Source organism: Epinephelus moara, chromosome 10, assembly GCF_006386435.1.
Source record: "Epinephelus moara isolate mb chromosome 10, YSFRI_EMoa_1.0, whole genome shotgun sequence".
NCBI classification, from domain to species: Eukaryota; Metazoa; Chordata; class Actinopteri; order Perciformes; family Serranidae; genus Epinephelus; species Epinephelus moara.
In genome coordinates, this window is record NC_065515.1 from 15,336,183 (window position 1) to 15,358,905 (window position 22,723).

At 39.3% G+C, this 22,723-nt stretch overlaps 2 protein-coding genes across 6 annotated transcripts in view; one reads left to right on the top strand and one right to left on the bottom strand.

Annotated features, from left to right (window-relative positions):
* Nucleotides 1-12,600, top strand: part of cdkn2c (cyclin-dependent kinase inhibitor 2C (p18, inhibits CDK4)) — a 17,740-nt gene extending 5,140 nt beyond the window's left edge. For all 5 annotated transcript variants that reach the window (XM_050054664.1, XM_050054665.1, XM_050054662.1 and 2 more), the window contains 2 exons: nt 813-1,170; nt 11,110-12,600. In XM_050054664.1, coding sequence (XP_049910621.1) covers nt 813-1,170; nt 11,110-11,114 — 363 coding nt within the window. In that variant the 3' untranslated portion in view covers nt 11,115-12,600. The remainder of the gene's footprint in view (nt 1-812; nt 1,171-11,109) is intronic.
* Nucleotides 12,601-16,719: 4,119 nt separating this feature from the next.
* rnf11b (ring finger protein 11b) overlaps nt 16,720-22,723 on the bottom strand; it is a 20,242-nt gene continuing 14,238 nt past the window's right edge. The window contains exons 2-3 of the mRNA XM_050054667.1: nt 19,356-19,525; nt 16,720-17,769 (exon numbers count right to left, since the gene is read on the bottom strand). Coding sequence (XP_049910624.1) covers nt 17,598-17,769; nt 19,356-19,525 — 342 coding nt within the window. The 3' untranslated portion in view covers nt 16,720-17,597. The remainder of the gene's footprint in view (nt 17,770-19,355; nt 19,526-22,723) is intronic.

Consider the following 22,723-nt stretch of genomic DNA (forward strand, 5'->3'; position numbering starts at 1 on the left):
TTTAAATTACGAAATCTGTGGATGGATGGCAGAGAGGAGTTTGGTCTTTGTAGCATATCTGATCTGAATAAACCACACTAAGTCAAAACAGCTAAGTAGTTCACTTAAAAATCGTTTTAAAACTCATAGTCTTGCTGCAATTAATTATTTAATGCTATATAATCAGGAATGTAAGGATTAAAACGAATTATTCCGTTTTTTTCCATGGCACATTGAGTTGTCCTTTTGTCACTCTCAGTTTCACAGTGAAGTTTGTGTTTCCAGCACAGATTTTGCTCTTGATCCTGAGAAATAAGTTACTCAGATATAATAAAGAATAAGCCCATTTCGGTTATTATTAACAGGTTAAAAGAGATGTGCTAAATTCGATGGTCACTGGTGGAGTGTTTAGAGGTGTGAAAAAGTATGAGAAGTGAGGAAGTGGCCTACTTACACAGTGTGCCTGCCCCTGCTTGAATTTTTTACATGCCTAGATTTTCTTAGAACAGTTGTTTAAATCACTATTGGCACTACTTGCAATCATTTTAGTAATAATAATAATGGCATTTTAAGATTATCAAGCAGTTGTGTAATTTTAGTGTCCTCATCTAAATCACAAATCTGGAATATGGTATATTTTTATCTATTTATTTTTTGTTTTTTATTTCATTTTTTAATTGTATTTATTTATTTATTGTTTGTTTAAGTTCGATTTATTATTATTATTATTATTATTATTATTATTATTATTATTATTATTGTTATTATTATTTTATTATTATTTTTTATTTATTTATTTATTTATTTTTATTTTGCCTCCTTTCTTTGTGCAGGTGGTGATGTTGGGGAACGACGCTGTGGTCAGGGCTCTTCTCGAGGCGGGGGCGGACCCCAACATACGCGACCCGGTCCTCAGACTCACCGTGACGCACGACGCCGCGCGCGAAGGATTTATAAACTCTGTGCGCGAGCTGGTAGACCACGGGGCAGATATTAATCTCGTGGACGAACATGGTAACCTGCCGCTGCACCTGGCAGCCCGAGAGGGCCACCTTGAAGTGGTCCAGCTGCTGATCGGACGCACCGTGAACCCCCGAACCCCAAACGGTCAGGGATACACCGCCGCGCAGCTGGCGCACCTCCACAGGAGGGAGGACACTGCCAGATACATTGACGAGTATCTGAGCTCAAGTGAGTGCTCTTCTATGTTTTTTTTAATGTCTTGCAATAAAATAGCTTCCTACCAACAAATTATTTTTAAGGATAGCCTATAATCACTCTTCAAACTTAATGGTACAAAAAAATCCGTGGCATCTTTACGCTTTACCGACCTATTCAGTGCAAAGTTGGGCTTGTTTATAAGGATCCGCGCTTTTTCGATAAGAAAATATTTCAGTCAGGAACAAGGATTAAGTTTAATGCGGAATATAAATGCAGATTAACAGATGATTTGTGCTGATAAGGATAAACAAAAGTTTTGGCGCTTAGACTCAACAGAGTCTGGACACTGGTGGCGGTTGGAAACTTGTTGTGGACTGATGAGGCGAAAGGAAGCTGCACCCGAGAGGAGTAGGCCGTGATGGGGAGGTGAATTACGCACAGTGAGAACACTGTAGCGAAATAAGAGAGGAGCAGTGAGGTGATAGGCTGGTGGGGAAGGTGTGCTCTTGTGCTATTGGTTGATTGTGGGTCAGCTGTTGTACAGCTGTTTGACTGTGCAAACACGGCCAAGCCAGAGATGGAGAATGAGCAGGGTTGGAATCGCAGGGTGAGGACGAAAGTTACAGCCTAAGCATGAAAAAGTATTGTCTTCGTGACTGAACTTTTGCTACAGCTTCATTTCTGTTTCTAGAACCAACAAAATGATGTTAGAGAAAACTGAAAATCACTGATGCGCAGACTATAACAATTTAATGGCGAGGGTGGTAATGGTTAAATGCGTTATAGAGCCCAAAGATCCGCCAGTATTATCCTCTGTTGTTGTTGCACATTGGCTCTTACAAGAGCCGTGATAAAAACTAAACGAACAGGCCATAGGCCGAGTTTCATTTAGATTTCTGTTGCTCCAAATTAATGGCCACCATCAACTGTCGGTCATAAAATGCTCCATCTCTATGACCGACAATTACAGGCCGATGAAATTATAATAGTTGTAGGGTATTAGTGGTGAGGATAACATGTGAGTTCAATTGAGATAATAGGTCAACTTCAACAGAGAACATGGGCTTATGAATTTAAAGCAATAATAAATATATTAGGCCTATATGGACTCCACTCCAATTTAATTTTATTTTGTTTTATTTTATTTATATTTTTATTTATTTTATTTTATTTTTTAACTTTATTTTATTTATTTTATGTCTATTTTAGTATTACAGTGTTGTTGATGAGGGGGAGTGTGGTTGTTGATTTTTGTCTTTTATGAGCTGCTGGACAGCTGAATTTCCCATTGGGGGGGTAAATAAAGTTCTTTTTATTCTGTTCTGATGCTTTTTAGTCTGAAGCGCATGCAGATGCAATATCTGAGCACATTTGCAATGAAACGGATTGTCACAATTTCTATACGACACGCTGCTGACACGTTTACATGGTTCAGTTATTTGTCAGGGTTGCACAATAAAATGTAAGTTGCAGCCTCTTCACACCGCACACACAGTGTATACAAATATTTAAGTCAGAAAAGATTCAATAAAATTAAATACCATATACTTAGGAATCCTTATATGAGACTTTGGTTTTTAGCGGCAACGAGGTTTATGCAAAAGTGTATGTAAAACCTTAAATATGTGTTATTAACAGTCATGCATCTCCAGCAAAATTACTCTATAGCCTATCATAAATAAAGCTGGTTCTGTTTCGTTTTTAACTACGTTTAATAACGCGGCTTTTAACGAATTGTTGTTGAGTATAGGCTGATGTTACCCTGACTCATATATCACGCACCCCACTCCGATTTTTGTTTCTCATCTGGTAACACAGGGTGAATGGAATTAATCATTTAGCTACCACCCTTTTCAAAGTGTAGCCGTGGACATGCTTTCATGTTGAGATGCATGTTTAATAAAGGTTTTCGATGTGATTAGACTAGTTCCACTACACGACAAATATCAGTCACAAAATGGCTTCAGCCTCGAGCAGCAGTGCAGGCCGCAGATACAACTGAGGGTTTTGTCTCAACTCATCCCCCCGGAATCGAAAGTGAAAGATGCAGCTTCTCACTCTGTCCCTCTGCACTCTGTATTTGTCTTTGTGCTGTGAGATAGCCTGGGACTTACCGAACACGGGTGTATGTGCCAGGCATATGGTTATAATTGGGAAAAGGAAATGCCTGTGTGTGTGTGTGTGTGTGTGTGTGTGTGTGTGTGTGTGTGTGTGTGTGTGTTGGCACAGATACCCACTGAACCTGTTATTGGCCTGGATGGAAACATGACTTTTGTCTCCTCAGACTCAGTCACAGGCCCTGCTAGTGAGCGCTTTACACTGTTAAAACAAACCTATAGAATCTACTCAGTAAATGTGAGGTAACAATTTGCACTCAGTTTGAGTAGATTTGATCTCATGTCTTGAGTAAAGAGTTCCTAAATTCAACAGCTATGGCACAATAGGTTAGGTAACAACACGTTTTAGTGTGTATGCTAAATACACAACTGATTACGTATAAAAAGTAAGTATAGTAGCACAGTAACACTTAGCTCCAGCTCGCTGGTGGATTCAAACCTAGAACCTTCCAGGTGAGAGGCAAAAGTGCTAACCACTGTGCCACCATAGAAACTATATTTACTATATCAGTTTTTTAATTGTAATGAACAAACAGTGCTCACAATTCCAAAAAATCTTGAACAACATATAAAGGTGTGCAGCTGCACATGGCAAGCATCCAAAAACCAACTGAACACCGGCACTGCCCGATAGATTGACTTAATGAATGTAAGTTAATTTATCTGAGAGGGTTATTTTCGGTTGTTTAATCGGCTAAAACAGCGATCCAAGAGAAATACGCACTGTTCGAACGCATTATCACATGCGCACGCTGCAGTGCAGGGATTACACATTAACTTGGAGTGTAATTTATGGTATTTTTGTATGCTGCAGTTGTTGCTGTTAACACAAAGGTAGAGTATATATTTTATCCATTATTATTTCACTAGATGACTAATATACTTATTAAAATTTAAATGCTACATGGGTTTTATTTACCATTCTCCAAAATACTTTTACATAGTTACATGTACTTGGACATTTATTAAACTGCATGCACAGTTGTGTTAAATCGACAGATGTTAACAAAAGTTATGACCACACAGACTGTTTATTGTTATTTCTGTTGATGCGCAGTGAAAGCACAACGAACACACAATCACTTAGCTCAAACCGGATTATTCAAAATTAATATTGTAATTCTGCTCTGTCTGAAAACACTTCACTAAAACTCAAATAATATTTTGAATGGTCTGTTTAAATCTAATAGTATTTGATAAAGTCTGATAAATTATGCTCTGATTAACGAAACCCATTTCATTACTGTAGGCTTAACATGTGTTATTTTGCAGCCGTAGCCTATTAGCCAGCTCCGTCAGGCCTTTTACGCACAGCTGTATTGTGCCAAATAGGCTACACCAAGAAGCGTAATGAACCATGTTTCAGATGTGAGGTGTCCACACAGAATATTTCTACCGTGCAAACAAACAAGGAGGAGGAAATCAAAGAGTAATAAACGCTAAGCAAATTCATATACAGCCAGCAGCCTTGCACACACGTATGCGGAGACAGACTGAGCCAGATGCTCCAGTGTGTAGGGGCTTACGGCAATACAGATCACCACAGAGGAATGGCTTCTCTTTAAACTGCAACCAAACACTGCACTTAAAAATCAATAGCATTAGCAATGAATTACACCAGACATAAACAAAACATGCAGCTGCGGTGAGGCCTCTCCACAGCCGGCAGGAGAGCCTCGTCACCGGCTGGAGAGCGAACAAACGCTCCTCGCTAACTCACCCCTCGCCCTACGGTTTGCGAACGGCACCCCCGGTTACGAGCGCACAGTACAGCCGGTTCGGCTGGGCTTCTGCCCCGCAACGTTCACCGAGCACCCCGCTCTCCAGAGACCAGTGCGCCCGCGCGCTGTCCTACTTTCATTACCTCTTCGTCTCAGACACTCCCTCCCATAGGTGCTCTCCTCATCTCACGTGCACTCACCCTGCTCTCTTCCGCCTCCCCCGCTGACACACAGCATCACTCACTGCATTATTTTGCAGCCCAGGCCTTCTACGCGCAGCCAATCAATAAACAGAGTCCTGTGACCCCCCTCATCAGTAAAGTCTGCGAACAGTTCGCAAGCGGTTGATAGACAGCCCATCGAGACCGTTTTATGCGTTGCAGTGGAAACGTTCACCCAAACGAGATGATAATAAAGTCCCAATGTCCTCAAAGGGGACGATAAAAAAGTCCCAATGTCCTCAGACAAGATGACAATGAAGTCCCAATGTCCTCAAACGGGATGATTAAAAAAAAGTCCCAATGTCCTCAAATGAGACGATAAAATAAGTCCCAATGTCCTCAAATGAGACGATAAAATAAGTCCCAATGTCCTCAAACAAGATGACAATAAAGTCCCAATGTCCTCAAACGACACCATAAAAAGGTTCCAATGTCCTCAAATTTGAAGATAAAATAAGTCCCAGTGTCCTCAAAGGGGATGATAAAAAAGCCCAAATGTCCTCAAACAAGAGACAATGAAGTCTTAATGTCCTCAAACGGGACGCTAAAAAAAAGTCCCAATGTCCTCAAAGGGGATGATAAAAAAAAGCCCAAATGTCCTCAAACGAGAGACAATGAAGTCTCAATGTCCTCAAACGAGACAATAAAAAAAGTTCCAATGTCCTCAAATGAGAAGATAAAATATATCCCAATGTCCTCAAACAAGACGACAATGAAGTCCCAGTGTCCTCAAAGGGGACAATAAAAAAGCCCCAATGTCCTCAAACGAGATGATTAAAAAAAATCCCAATGTCCTCAAATGAAACAATAAAATAAGTCCCGATGTCCTCAAACAAGAAGATGAGAAAAGTCCCAATGTCCTCAAATGAGACGATAAAATAAGTCCCGATGTCCTCAAACAAGAAGATGAAAAAAGTCCCAGTGTCCTCAAATGAGATGATAAAAAAGTCCCAATGTCCTCAAATGAAACAATAAAATAAGTCCCAATGTCCTCAAACAAGAAGATGAAAAAAGTCCCAATGTCCTCAAATGAGACAATAAAATAAGTTGCGATGTCCTCAAACAAGAAGATGAAAAAAGTCCCAATGTCCTCAAATGAGACAATAAAATAAGTTGCGATGTCCTCAAACAAGAAGATGAAAAAAGTCCCAATGTCCTCAAATGAGACAATAAAATAAGTTGCGATGTCCTCAAACAAGAAGATGAAAAAAGTCCCAATGTCCTCAAATGAGACAATAAAATAAGTTGCGATGTCCTGAAACAAGAAGATGAAAAAAGTCCCAATGTCCTCAAATGAGACAATAAAATAAGTCCCAATGTCCTCAAACAAGAAGATGAAAAAAGTCCCAATGTCCTCAAATGAGACAATAAAATAAGTTGCGATGTCCTGAAACAAGAAGATGAAAAAAGTCCCAATGTCCTCAAATGAGACAATTAAATAAGTCCCAGTGTCCTCAAACAAGATGATGAAAAAAGTCCCAATGTCCTCAAACGAGATGATAAAAAAAGTCGAAATGTCCTAAAATGAGACTATAAAATAGTCCTGATGTCCTCAAATGAGGCAATACAATAAATCCCAGTGTGCTCAAACAAGATGATGAAAAAAGTATCAATGTCCTCAAATGAAACAATAAAATAAGTCCCAATGTCCTCAAACAAGAAGATGAAAAAAGTCTCAATGTCCTCAAATGAGACGATAAAATAAGTTGCGATGTCCTGAAACAAGAAGATGAAAAAAGTCCCAATGTCTTCAAATGAGACAATTAAATAAGTCCCAGTGTCCTTAAACAAGATGATGAAAAAGTCCCAATGTCCTCAAACGAGATGATAAAAAAAGTCGAAATGTCCTAAAATGAGACTATAAAATAGTCCTGATGTCCTCAAATGAGGCAATACAATAAATCCCAGTGTCCTCAAATAAGATGATGAAAAAAGTCCCAGTGTCCTCAAATGAGATGATAAAAAAGTCCCAATGTCCTCAAATGAAACAATAAAATAAGTCCCAATGTCCTCAAACAAGAAGATGAAAAAAGTCCCGATGTCCTCAAACAAGATGATAAAATAAGTTGCGATGTCCTGAAACAAGAAGATGAAAAAAGTCCCAGTGTCCTCAAATGAAACTGAAACAAGAAGATGAAAAAAGTCCCAGTGTCCTCAAATGAAACAATAAAATAAGTCCCAATGTCCTCAAACAAGAAGATGAAAAAAGTCCCAATGTCCTCAAATGAGACAATAAAATAAGTTGCGATGTCCTCAAACAAGAAGATGAAAAAAGTCCCAATGTCCTCAAATGAAACAATAAAATAAGTTGCGATGTCCTGAAACAAGAAGATGAAAAAAGTCCCAATGTCTTCAAATGAGACAATTAAATAAGTCCCAGTGTCCTCAAACAAGATGATGAAAAAAGTCCCAATGTCCTCAAACGAGATGATAAAAAAAAAAAGTCCCAATGTCCTCAAACGAGATGATAAAAAAAAGTCAACATGTCCTAAAATGAGACTATAAAATAGTCCTGATGTCCTCAAATGAGGCAATACAATAAATCCCAGTGTCCTCAAACAAGATGATGAAAAAAGTCCCAGTGTCCTCAAATGAGATGATAAAAAAGTCCCTATGTCCTCAAATGAAACAATAAAATAAGTCCCAATGTCCTCAAACAAGAAGATGAAAAAAGTCCCAATGTCCTCAAATGAGACGATAAAATAAGTCGCAATGTCCTCAAATGACAAGATGAAAAAAGTCCCAATGTCCTCAAACAAGATGATGAAAAAAGTCCCAATGTCCTCAAATGAGACGATAAAATAAGTCCCAATGTCCTCAAACAAGAAGATGAAAAAAGTCCCAATGTCCTCAAAGGAGACAATAAAATACGTCCCAATGTCCTCAAACAAGAAGATGAAAAAAGTCCCAATGTCCTCAAACAAGATGAAGAAAAAGTCCCAATGTCCTCAAACAAGATGAAGAAAAAAGTCCCAATGTCCTCAAATGAGACAATAAAATAAGTCCCAATGTCCTCAAACAAGAAGATGAAATAAGTCCCAATGTCCTCAAACAAGATGAAGAAATAAGTCCCAATATCCTCAAACAAGATGATCAAAAAAAGTCCAAATGTCCTAAAATGAGACTATAAAATAGTCCTGATGTCCTTAAACAAGATGATGAAAAAAGTCCCAATGTGTATGAGATGACAATGAAGTCTCAATATCCTCAAATGAGATGATAATCTTAGATAGATACTTTATCATTGTCATTTTCATAACAATGGAATTGAAAAGTGCATCATCTGCAGTGTAAAGGCAACAAAAAAGCTATGTTGAGAAAGAAACAGTAACAGTAATTTAAAAACTATAAAAACAGAGCTATAATAGGACATTCACATTCACTTGACGTTCCCCCATTGCACAGCCCTGTAGCAGTAGCAACAAAAACATACATGTGAATTCATTTGTGCCATTTGTCATTCAGTGCGAGTATTGCCCTGGGATTAAAAACTGTTCTGGCAACAGTTCAAACAGGGAGTGTCCTGGATGTGTTGGGTCCCTGAGAATGGTTTGGGCTCTGCTGAAACAGCGGAAACTATAAAATTCTTACAGGGTGGGGAGAGGGCAATCAGTGGTTTTCTGGGCTGTGGTGATGGCCCTCTGAAGCGCCTTCCTCTCTGCTGTTGTGCAGCTGGCGTACCACACACACCCCTTATGTGATAAATATATAATATATATAAAGTCCCAATGTCCTCAAACGAGATGATAATAAATTCCCAGTGACTTCAAAAGAGTACTTCCTAGTTAACAGCGTTTCAGCTTTTTACTGTTGCTAACACTGGTCAAATTTGTTGCCATATCAAACTACAAACTGTATTAATCATAAATAAACAAGTTTCAGTAGTTACATTTGATCAGGTTTTGTACCTCACTTTTACATGGATTAGTGTATTGTGGTCTTAGTACCACTAGATGTGACCAATAAAAAGGGATGAGGACAAGAGGTCTAAGTTAAGCAGAATGAAGCATAAGGTCCAGTAAACCCAAAATGTAAGTCCTCATATGAGGACACAGGGTCTCAGGAGGACATGAATAGTGCCTACTCACCTGTCCCTGCTGATAACAAGATATAAATCCCATGTATAGCCTTTTTTTGTGACAGAACAAAAATGTATTAATATATCTCTATATAACAGGCTGCATGCTTAAAAAACAAAAATGGTTGCAAATAAGGACAGGACTATTACTCAGTAAATTGGGCATTACTGACATTTTCCTTCAGCCTGCATGGCCTGATAGGCTGCAATAATAAAATGCATTTTCATTACCTCTGCAGCCCAAACATATCATGATGCGGTCTAATATTATTTCAGGCCTTCATAATTCAAGTAGCATTTTAATAGGTCTAACTATAAATAACTACACATTTAGATATACTATATATAAAAAACAACAACAAAAAAACAGGTCACGTCCGTGTTCTAATGAATTGTGGGTTATTAAATCAGTGAAGTCTGCTGAAGTCTGCACCCCAAGCGGACTCTCTGGAAGTCTGCAGAAAGTCCGCCTTGGGCCTCTTGTGGATTTGGACAGCCCTTAACACTCCCACGTCCGCAAAATCCGGACATGTGGACATTTGGATTGGGCCCAACGTGAAGCGATGAGTTGCCTCATCCAATCAGTAAAGACAGTCATGTGACCCCGGTGACGTGTTGACCTGTGTTTAAAATAGCCTGATATCTGCCGCACATGGAATAAGTTTTCCTTGTAGGCCTTCTCCAAGAAAAGAATTTTTTTCATCTAGATCTAGATCTACATTTAGATCCAGATCTATACTTCTACTATGTCAGCTCAGAGGATGACCTCATGCCATGCAGGCCATATACTAGCCAATAACCTCCTTTTTTTCCCACTGTCCTCATTATATGCTCACCCTTTCAAAACAGACTGATGATACAGGCTGTAATAACAGATGACATTTCTTGCAGTGTGGTGTTTTTAGTCTAGTCTCTGTCTGTGTGGCCTTGAGCGTGTGTGTACGCGCATCTCTGTGCCTGCTGCCTCACAGTATTGTCAGTGAAGAGCTGGAAAACAACAGCACACTGTGAACGCAGTGCAGCATAACGAAGATATGAATGCACACTGTCAGGACCGTGCATATGAATAAATTGGGGAAGTCTGTATCCGTTGAGTGTGGACCACTGCGGAGGCCGCGATTTCGTTTTCAGTTCCTGCTCCAAATGTCTCCATATAGCGCGCAGCACTCTTGTTGTGATTTTGGAGATTTTTTAAATCCTCTGAGTGCGGGTGAAAAATAAAACGTCAAGTAACGATAAATTATAATTTTTACGGAAGCTTTATCTTGCATTTCTCCCTTTAATAGTCTACAATCTTCTTCTATACAGCCACTAGAAAGTTTGGCAGCTTTGCGCAAGTGACCTCGGGTGACCCAAGTCTGTTGAAATGTGTCGTCAGAGGCTGAAACCATGTTCAAAACCATTTCAAAAACTCACTGTGTGACTTCATCAGTGCTCAGGCCTGTACGCGAGGCTGGGCAGGAGGAGGGCAGGAGCTTTATTATTCAAGAAAGGAAAAGAAGGAGGAGGAGTCAGCCATGATTGGCTGGACAGTGAGAGGAGGAGACAAGACCGGAGGACATGAACGAGCAGAAGTCTAAAGCCAGAAAAACCTGTAAACCCTCAAAAAAGGAGTTGCTTTTCTGTGTTTTAATGGAGTAGGTGGGGTTCTGTGGGAATTTTTAGGCTATAATAAACAAATTTGAGGTTTACTTACTATGTTAGTTCCATGCATCTGTGCCACAGTGAGCTAAATACACTATTATAATATTTATTTCTCATATTGTGTGCCTATATTGTTGCATTACTTAAATTTGCACTATAAAGTAATTTTTTTGTTCTTTCTCTCACAGACTAAAGGAGGAGGAGGAAGAGGATGAAGATGAACCCTTGTTACACTTCTGCTTTTCTGCTTACATGTCTTTGCTGATACTTTAACATCTGATTATATTGTCTAAAATCTGTCTTTTGTTAAAATTTTAAAAGTCTTACTAAACTTAAGTGTGTACACATTTATTATACTTGCTGCTTAAAGAGAAACAGGAGACCAAGTTTATAAGTTAAAAAAAAGCTAATTTGGGATACCAAAATAAAAAAGTATAATTATATTGGTTAGTATGTGCTCCGTAGTTTTTTGGATTGGCATTATTTGAAAGCCACCTTGATACATTCTCATGAGGTTATTGCATTTCGTCTGCAGCCTCACGAACAAGAGACAAAGCCACAAAGGTTTCGCTCTTGCTGCTTCAATGACAAAGTGAAACCCATTTGTGCACAGTTTAGAAATGAAATGAAATGAGTACATCACTACATATATCATGTGATCATGAAACTCAATAATGTACAGACTATGACACACAGAAACATAATTCATGTTATGTTGTTTGTAAGGATGCGTTTTTTTATTCAGAGGTGTCTCTAATATTTTGATTATTTCTATGACAAAATGTGATTAACCCCCCCTCTTTCTATCTTCCTCTGTTGGTAGATCAATGTGAATGCAAAATGTGAAAATATTGCCAAAGCACTAGCCACATTATATAAATAATGTGATAATAAAGGACAGCTTTTAATCCTTGCTTGTTACCTTTTTTTTGTTTGTTGTATGTATGAGTCATGTCTTCAGGCCTTTAAGTCCTCAAGGGGAAAACGTCATTTATCCACAAACTTTTCCTTTTCAAAAACAGGAGCTGCCTAACACACTTTGTTATAAGATTAGTTTGTCATAATCTCCGTCTCCAAATATATTAAACCAGATTCTTTTTATGTTCAAACATGCAGAGGAATTCTTTTATAACCTGGACTTTAGGGAGCAACACTGCTGAAAGTATTGAAATTTAAAGAGGATTCTGTTTTTTTATATCTATATACATAACTTAATTTGACTTGAGATTTATGTGTCTGAGATGGTAAAATTATGTCACCTAAATATGATCCAGTAATCAAAAGGAGGATTTGGTAGAGAAGCAAGCCAGGTATTTTTGTTTGCAGTGCCAAAGTGTCTGCACTTTGAAAATATATGGCAGCATCTGGTGTTTCTGAACAGGGAGGTAATTAAATGATTAAGTGATCAGGAGAGGAATGAGCATGAATGAATCAAGTCTTTTAACTCATCACAGCCTTAAAGCTTTTGTGATCAGGCTCACTAACATTAGCCAAACATGGCCTCAAACAAAATCATGTTAGTTAATAAATAATAATAATAATAATAATAATAATAATAAGAGATCAATTATATATATTTTTTTGGTATTTACAGAGTGCAGAAGTTGTATGTTGAAAAATGAAACTACACTCTTCCCTTTCTGGTGTGCACAGGAAATAAATCACACCCACTAACGTTCATGTTCTGTTGCAATGTCTATTTATTATTCGCCTGTAGTACATAGCATATGCATATTTATGCTTACAAACAAGGAAAGGTCTAACAAGCATCCATACACAAACATACAGCACACATACTTCATTCACATATGAGCAAACCTTGATGTCCAATCCTGTACTCACAGCAGAAGATCCAACCTTAAACAACGCTCACTTCTCCTTCATGCAAGTGTGGACATTTTGAAATTAATAGGTCTCTCCCAAGATTCAAAGTCAGAGCCAAAGCTGTATGTGTTAACTTTTTTTGTGCAGCTGTTTCATTGTTACCAGATGGCAGGCATCCGTGAGTCATTTTCCGGAGATGTCTGCACATTTTCTGACTCTGAAATGTCTGCCTATCTCTGGAAATCTATTTGGGTGTACGAGATCAAACATCTCATAAATTAACTCCCCATGTAAATGAAGCTTTGGGAGAGTGCTAGTCCTCACATGAACCAATATGTGGATTTTTAAGTTAAACAGTTTATTTTTCTGAGGAGCTATGGAAAATACAAACACACATACAAAGTTTGTTTACCCCCACAAATCCATGCCTTGCTAGTTGCCCCAGCCTTGATTACGTCCAGACTGAGACCACAAAACCTCGGGTACTCCTCAGAAAGGCCTTTGTTTCAAAACTGTCACTGTACCGCAGAGTGTGGATGAAAGCAGCGGGCACCAAAGAAAGCAAGGTGATGATGGGACAGAAATCCAACCCAAACATACACTGACAGTTTATTTGTTTTTCTGACAATGTAGATGGACCGTTTCCTTGACACCTTTTGTATTCTTCCCGAAATGGCATGTACAATGACAGCTCGGCTGCACCACATTTTCAGCCTGTGTATCGAACCCCCCTTCTTGTTTCTTGAAGTTAACTGGACTCTGCTCCACATTTTAGCAGCTGATACCAACCCTCCCTCATGTGTAACCTAAGGCCATGAAGCTCCACCTTACTGATGGAGGACAACATAAAAGAGTTACGTGGATTAAAGTACTGTGCAAAAACTAAGGTGCCAACTCCACTCCCCCCTTCCCAAACTTAAACATACACACAAGGGCCATAAAGCCTAATACAAACACACACACACAGGTACGCACACACATACACAGATCACTAAAGGCATGTTTTCAAACTGTGTTGGATCTGTATCACGCCCACTATGCAGGGGGAGCTCAAATGATTAACCACTTCCTGCATAATTCAAAGTCTTACCAACTCACCTGCGTGTCAAAGTAAGCAGGGAGAAGGAAAGTATAACTGAACAACTTATTTCCTTGTGCTTTAATAGTAAACTGGGTGACTTGGGCGGTAGACATTTAGGCGAGGAGCACATTTAGATTGAGGCCTAAAGTTGATGTGACGGAAATTAATAAAATAGTGGACTGAAATATAACCTTCCTAAACTGAGAACACATGGTCACCAATTTAGAACGGCTGATTCTGACCAGGTAAACAAGCTTCTTCAGTCATATTCACTGACACACAACTCATAACTGAAATTTGCATCACCAGTGTACTGATGGCGGCACCTGCCAGCGTTAACCGTTTCCATTGTGAATGTTTGCTTTAGGTCTGGTTTTATGAACATGTTTGCCACAGGACAGGATGCTAAATGAAGCGGTGCTTAAAGGGGAACGACGCCTCTTTTCAAAATTCATACACGTTGTTCCTATGGTCTAAGATGGTCCAAAAATATTAGTAAACATGATCAACTCTCTCCCAAATCCAAAAACTAGAATACTATAACTCAAATTTGTGATGTTGTGTAGTATACAGTCTGAAGCTGCTCAAATGACAATGAATTGATAAAGCTGTTACACTAAAAACATCTAAGGGAGTGGTCTGAGTGTATAGGTACATTTTCTGTTTCAGAACTGAGAACACTACTGGTTTGTAGGTATTAAAATGTATGGCAGAACCTCAGTCAACTTTCCCCTTTCCTGTTAAAATAGATATACTGTGTGTTAAGCTTGTCTGTTGAAAAGAAACCCACATCCTCAAGGTGATAAAAAGATATGGCTGAAAGTCTGTCACACTCTTTATGGACGCATTACATTAGTCACATCTTAATGTAGCTAATGATAGCAACACTAACCCTAACGTATAGCTACACCAAGAGGAGTTAGCCTAATATCAATCTGGAAATCCATCGGTAAAAAAAGGAAAAAAAAATTCTTCCTTTACTCTTTCCTCTACAATGTAAATTGCAGAATCTGTCTTGAGAGATTAGTCTAATATCAGATCAGCAACGTCGGCAAGGTCCAGTTAGCTAATGTTAGCAAAACGCAAACTAACTAGCTAGCTTACGTAAAGCTACATCAAGAGGGGGTTAGCCTATTGTCAGATCAATAATGTCAGCCAGGTCACAACCAAAGTTAGCTTATGTTAGCAAAACGCTAGCTAACTAGCTAACTAATGTAAAGCTACATCAAGAGGTGATAGCCTAATGTCAGATTGACAACTTCAGCCAGGTCACAGCCTAAGTTAGCTAATGTTAGCAAAACGCTAACTAACTAGCTAGCTTATGTAACAGTTAAAGCTACATCAAGAGGGGTTAGCCTAATGTCAAATCAGCAACTTCAGCCAGGACACAGCTTAAATTAGCTAATGTTAACAAAACGCTAGCTAACTAGCCAGCTAATGTAAAGCTACATCAAGAAGGGATTAGCCTAATGTCAAATCAGCAACTTCAGCCAGGTCATAGGTTAAATTAGCTAATATTAGCAAAAGTAAAGCTAAATCAAGAGGTGTTACTAATGTCTGTCAGGTTTGCTTCCTCCACGTGTCTGTGACAATGTTAAAAAGATTTGGAAAGGGACAGATAGTTTGGTAGCTACCATATTTTATAGATTACATGAGTTATTGGTACCCAGAAATCTATATTTTCTCTGTAAGGCAACGTTCTGCCCACAAAGCAACTAAGGTTATTTCTATGGTAAAGAGAGGATAATACTACTTCAGCACCGTGCTATGTATTCAGTAATAAATACAGAGAGTACTTTACTGATCCCCAGTGGGGGAAAAGGGGACACATACCAGCAGTACAGAAGCAGTGTTGGCTGATCGTCTTGTCATCCTTGGTCTCTACTTCTCCCTTTTTTCATTGACTAGAAGCCTCAATTTGTGTTGTTTAACCTTGTTCATAAAAGTTAGCATTGTGAATATAACCTTCCCTCTCATACTTTAGTCCTTGCTGTCGGCTTCTTGAAGCTATACTGCCTGACTCCGAGAAACTATCTACTAAATGCACCCGCTCCTGGTAAACTGGCATCGCCATGTTTCTTTTTGGCAATGTTGTCCAACTGAGCAACAGTTAAGGGGGCAGGACTTAGGATCGGTCAGTTGTCTTTGGAGCAGACCAGACCTTATACTTGATGACATCACAAGTTTGAGACTTAACTCTCAGGTGTTTCTAGGTTTGACAGAAAGTAGCTTATGTTCATAAATAATGATTAAACTTTCTCAGGCTGTAGAAATGATATAGTGGAATTCTTAAATTAGGTGGTGTTCCCCTTTAACATATGCAAACACTTTAAATAAGCCCAACCTCGTCTAGTTTCTAATTCTGTCCTTGACTTGTCCCTAGAATTACATGATTTGGACAACCAAAGGTGCCAAACTTGGAATTAATTCATTCAGTAGTTTGGATAATGTCACCAGTAATAAATTATTTTTCCACTCCCGGTCCACAGAGACGGTGGCTTTCATTACAAATCATTGTAGTGGTAATGAGAAAGTAGGTAAAACAAATACTTCACTATAACATAATTACTGAATGCATAAGGTCAACTCTTGTCACAAGTCTGATTAAGAAGTGCAAATATCTCTGATTTGTGTCACTGGTTTGTTAACTGGTCTGCTTGTGCTTTGGCCAATAATCTGAGATCTCACTGTGACTGGGAAAGTCATGAGGAGTCGATAGCTCGACGGCAACGGTCTACCAGCTATACACCACATTAGTGACTAAAGCACATACTGTATTTCCTGTTTCCATATCTGTGTTGTTGGTAAACACTGGTTCATCAGAAGCCCTTATGCTGACTGACATAACAAACACAGAACAGATTTCACAAAGCCACGGGACGATCAATCAATTCACCGACCAAACTCATTTTTCTCATAAAAGATCTATACAGACAGACAACTCCAGGCCCAGGTGCCGTGGACCAGTGGAGGCCTGTGGTGTGTCTGCAGAATACATCTAATGTTCATAGTCTTAAGTCTCATGTCCAGCTCTAGCAGTCTTTAAATCACATTTTTGCATCTGTAGCAGTTTTTGTCGCGGATGTGACTCTGCAGTCTGCAACAGACGTCAGTGTGGAGACACATCAAAGCATCTGGCAGATCTTCTGAAGGGCGTTTCTCCTCTTGTCTTGCTGTGCGACATTATAGTAATCAGGCTTTAACACAATCTGCAGCCTAATGTTGGTGGTCAGATGTCCTTCCTCCTGTATTCTGTTCATTTCAATTATGGAGTTAAGTAAATAAAGGAAGGGTGTGACAGGGCACAGCTGTGTGTGTGTATAAAAGCGGATCTTGGAAAGATTTCTTAATCATAAGAGTTAACCGTCATCCATCCCCATCCCCCTCGACTTCCTTTTGCACTGGCATCCTCTCATCTCCCATCGCCAGCTCCCGCCTTTTACTCCTCTTCTCGATCCAGCTCGATCCAGCTCCTTCCAGCTTGTCCCTAACGCCAACGCTCTGTTCATTCCTCCAATCCTGTCCAGCAGGCCAACTGGGGAACTTGTGTGCACACACATACACACACATGCATGCTCACACACACACACAGACACAAAAAGAGTTCATCCTAAATCTTTTACACTGTCACAGTTTTACAGCAGCATCTTACTAATCCAGGATACAGGTTAGCAAGATGGGAGTTGTGTGTTTGTCCATTTGTGTGCATATTGTATGTGTGTGTCCAGTCTGGTCCACAGGTGTCCGTGGGCATATGTCTGTGTGTATGTGTCAGTTGGTCTCGTAGGAGGAAAGCAGCGCGGCGTCCACAGGCTCCATGCAGGAGGGGCAGGTGAAGGATCTCATTAGCCAGTCGTCTATACAATCCATGTGGTAGATGTGCATGCAGGGTAGGAACCGGATGGGGTCTCCATACACAAAGTCCATCATACAGATGACGCACCTGTGAAGGTCAACACAGATGCAATTTGTTAGGGATTAGATATGGACAGCACAGACATGCATCAAATAATTTAAGTTAAATAAAAAGTACAAATATTACTTTGCAATACCACTTGATACTACATAGACTTAATTTAAAGGTATATTATGCAGCAACGTTTTGTTACAGAGTGTGAACAGTATTGCCAGGAAAAGTAAAAGCCAATCCCAGATTCACTCTTGTATTAGAATGAACTTAGTCCACATGGACTTTCACCTTGCTATATTTGCATTTTTCGAGGCTGTGGCTATGATTTTCATAGCCTCCTCTTTGAAGTGTACTACTTGCGATCACTACCCCGCTAACGTTCTAAAAACCTGCCGGTTCACACTGACGCAACTCTAAGAGATGGTGTATCATCTCTATTTTGTGGCTGAATCTAAATTGTAGCTTCTTAAAATATGAATGAGGATAGTGATAGTGACATACTGGCTACAGCTGCATTTGTAGTAGTGCTGAAAACGCCTGAGGGCCTGGCGGGGACTTTGCACCTGCCACAGCAAATGAACCCGCCATATGCGGTCATTTTAACTTGTCCAGCTGACTTCACTACAAACTGGCTACTACGATTGGCTGATGAAACAGGTGATGTGCTTTATGTTCTAATACCAGCCGCCGGCGACTTGACCAGCTGGGTTGCAGGTGACACCGTCAGCCAGCTGGTGTCGAGCTCAGACGGCCAGTTCACACCGCTGCAAATTTCCTTTGCAACATTCTAAAACGGTTTTGTCTTATTGTGAATCATTGGTCTGACCTGGGCTTAAAGGTTCAGTACGCAGTTCTGGAGAAAGAGAGTTGATTGTTGAGCCTCACTCCCAGGTCATCAAATACAGACACTTTGGGTTGGTAGTCAGACCGAACCACCAACCCAAAGAGTCAGTAGTTAAATATAATTGTTAACTATTTTCAATCAATCAATCAATCAATCAATTTTATTTATAAAGCCCAATATCACAAATCACAATTTGCCTCACAAGGCTTTACAGCATACGACATCCCTCTGTCCTTAAGACCCTCGCAGCGGATAAGGAAAAACTCCCCCAAAAAACAATCCTTTATATGTTTCATTCATTTTTCAAGCAAAAATGTCAAGTGAATGTAAAATGTGCAGCTTTTCTTTGTCATTCATGACAGTAAATGAAGACTCTTTGGGTTTATGTATGTTGGTTGGATGCAAGGAAGCAGTTTAAAGATGTCACTTTTGGCTCTGGGAAATTGTGATGAGTATTTTTCACAATTATTTGACATTTTATAGACTAAACGATGAATCGGTTAATGGTTATCATAATCAGCAGATTAATCAATAATGAAAATAATTGTTAGTTGCAGCCCTATTAACCTGGTGATGAGACTGTTGGTATTTGACAACAAATCAATCAAACAACCATCTTTCTCCAGTGTTACATACTGCACTTTTAAGGCATTTTAAAGGCCTACAAAGTCGCTGCTTAAACCACAGTTTGCTGTGGTGAATCACTCTCTCTCTCAACTGTGTTTGTGCGTGTAACTTCCACTGCTATGTCTGACCACCCAGCGTTTCCACTTACTCTCTGATCTTCTTCTCAGAGCCATCCCGCCCTGGGTCGTATACGCCCTTTGGGAGGTGCTGGATGAGTCCGATTCGCTGGGCGATGCGAACCTGCTCCTCCTCTGTCAGCTGAGTGGCCAGTCGGGCTTGGCTCGGTGTTGGGTGGTAGACAGGCACGTGGATCTGCTCCTGCACACATTGAGGAGACCACATAAAAAAGTCGGCCTAAATAACTGTCTTTAGATGAGGATTTGTGGGGGAAATAATCATAACTCAAATCTTATGAACCACTTCATGCACACACAAACACTTATGTGTCTAGTTCTCTGCTGCGCTCACGTTACAGGTTAAATAAGTAGAGCACATTAGGTTTCTTTGTAATGAAATGTGCTCCATAAATAAAGTTGCCTCGCATTGCCTTACAGCTCCAGGAAGAGTCATAGTCAAGTGTACATTTCCTGAATAATGACGTCTGAGAGCTGGTTGGAGGTCTGGTTTGTTGTTTCATGAATCTCTCTCCGCCTTAAATTCTACTGTAGTGAGATATTATTCTGAGAAAAGCAGAGGACGCGCTTCTTGTTATCACTTGGAAGTCAAGCCAAGTCTAGCAGCTGAACCACAAGCTTGTGAAACTTTATTTTGATTATGGCACATGATCTATGAACTGGGACATAAGCTCTTTGTTTTGATGCAGAGAGAGATGATAATGTCACAACCTGCCAATGTAATACTGGTAGGCGTATGTAAATACCTCACCCTGAAGGGGGGATTTCACTTTGACTCACTACACAATGAACGTACTCAGTTGACTGTAAGACTTAAAGACTCACAATACAATACACATTCTTTGTTGTAGTAATCATCCCTCTCGAAAACAAAAAGGCCTGCAGAACTCTCACATTAACCACCGTCAATCACAAACAAACAACATTTCTGGCCACGGTGTGGGATTATGATCGGCAGGCAGTAGGTGGTAGCATTTCCCCATACCTTGTGCAAACAGCTGCTGCAGCAGAGAGCCACACAGCTGCTTTTACCTGACTTGGCTGCAGATACGAAATGTTTTCAAAGTTGAGCATAAGAAAGATAAAGTTAACTTTGTAGCTTCATTGTTGATGTCATACAGACCTCATCTATGAAACAATTTCACTTGACTTTGGTTTAATCACCACAGCACAGAAGTTTACACTATAAAGCGCAATGAAAGATGAGCTCTAGCAAAGCAGTTATCCTGAGAGTCAACATCAATTTAACTGTGAAGCCACTACAGACGGCTCATAGCAAGAAACATCTATTCATAGTCTGGAAAGTTGATGTTGCACCAAACTTCAAAGCAGCCAAAACCTCCCTGACTCGCTACACTTTGCCTTCGCTTTGATTCAACGAAAAGAAAACGTGAACACTGACAAATCGATGGTCTTTCATTATGTCTGTCAGCAGTATTTTACATACTGGCGCACAAAACCACATAAGTAGCAGTTTAAAGTGTACTGAAAGTCACATTGAATCAAAATGACAAACAGGGTTTCAATATCAAACTGTAATGAGTCAAACACACAAAAAGCTGAGAAAGTGTAAGTGTAAGTGACGAAACATCCGAAAACTCCAATTTCAGCTCTGGGAAATTGTGATGGACTTTTTTTTTTTTTTTTGGACAACTTTTTTCTATCTTTTTTTGTTTGTTTAACAATATGTATATTCATATTTGAGTTATACAGCTACTTTGTTCTTTTTTTAGATAAAGAAAGAACTGTGTACATTTTGGCAAACAAACATAAAAACAGAAATCATGGCAATGTGTGCATCCACACAGAGTCAAGTCTATAAATAAAATAAAATAAAATAAAACAAAAAAACAAAATAAAATAAAATTGAATTAAATAAATAAATAAAAATACAAAACAAAATAAAATAAAAAATAAATACAAACAAAACAAAATAACAAAAAACAAAACAAAATTAAATTGAATGAAAAAATAACTAAAAATAAAACAAAACAAAGTAAAAAAACAAAAAAGAATAAAACAAAAAAGAATAAAATTGAATTAAAAAAACAAAAACAAAATAAAATAAAATAAAAAATAACTGAAAATAAAACAAAACAAAACAAAATAAAATGTTTTTGGTCAAATTCAAAATAAAATCAGTATGGCACCTTATCACTTCGGTAATCTAAAACAAGTAATTACAGGAGCCCAGTGATTTAAAACCCTGCTTATCTTTACACAGAGTTTTGCTGTTATTCTTTCCATTAAGTACAGTTGCCATTGATGTAGGAAGGTTGTTTTCTAGCATTTAACACAAGAAAATGTGCAGCTGAGAAACTGATCTGCAATCAGCAAACTGTTAGTTGCAGTCCTAAATAAAAAGTTGTTTCCCCAATGATTTACAGTATTTATTGGCACCATCCAAACGGCAAGACCATCAAAGCTGAGTTAGCATGCTTTACTCTCCTGCAAAAAGCAGAGTGACATATACGATCTGTTGCATCTAGTGTGGTCTTCCTTTATATCCTTGTATTTGATGAGAGATTTATTTGAAGGTCAACCTTTACAGTACCAATTCAGGTGAGAATAGGCACTCGCATATATTTAATTTCTGTCTTGTGCACTACCTTCGTCTGTCTGTATCTTCTTTAAACACAACTTTCTATTCACTCAATTCTCTCACTTTGCGGTCTATGTCTGTGCGTCTTCCTTCCCTCTCTTCCTCCCACCATCCTCATACGTTCTTATACACTCACTACAGTCCTTTGTGGTGTGAGTACAAGTTCCTGCTCGCCCTCCTTGAGCCCCCACTGTAGTCCACTGACTCTTCTCCTCCTTCTATAGCGTGCCAAACCGTCATGTCAGGCAACTGAAAGGATCCCACAGCCAGGTCATGGATTAGGCTAAGTCTACTCTAATGCCATTAAGTGAGCTCCTTCGTTAACCACCTGTATATCCACACTCCAGGGACGACCTTTTGACACAAGCACCATACACTTGAATGAATGCAGCCTTAGAGACAGGCCTTAGCAGGAGAAAAAACTACCTGCATCCTTAGGTATCCTTTTTGGCTGAATGAGAGTAGGCAGGGTTTATAAGATAATTCAGAAGCAAGCAACAATATGGCTGAGGGTTCAGTGTCATGCTTAAAGCCACAGTGTGTAGGAGTACCAAAAAGCTATGATAACACTGATGAAACCATGTCATCCGATACTTCATGGAGTATTCATTCAGGCTCCTACACAGACACACGCGACGTGAGTTGACAAACCCCCTCCTCACCATGCTGGCTGTGTTTACAACGTAGGACTGTTGGGGCGGATGTAAACTGAAACAAACCAATCACGTCTTGTCCTTTGACAACTGACAAGTGGCTCAACCTCACACACCTCATCCCTCT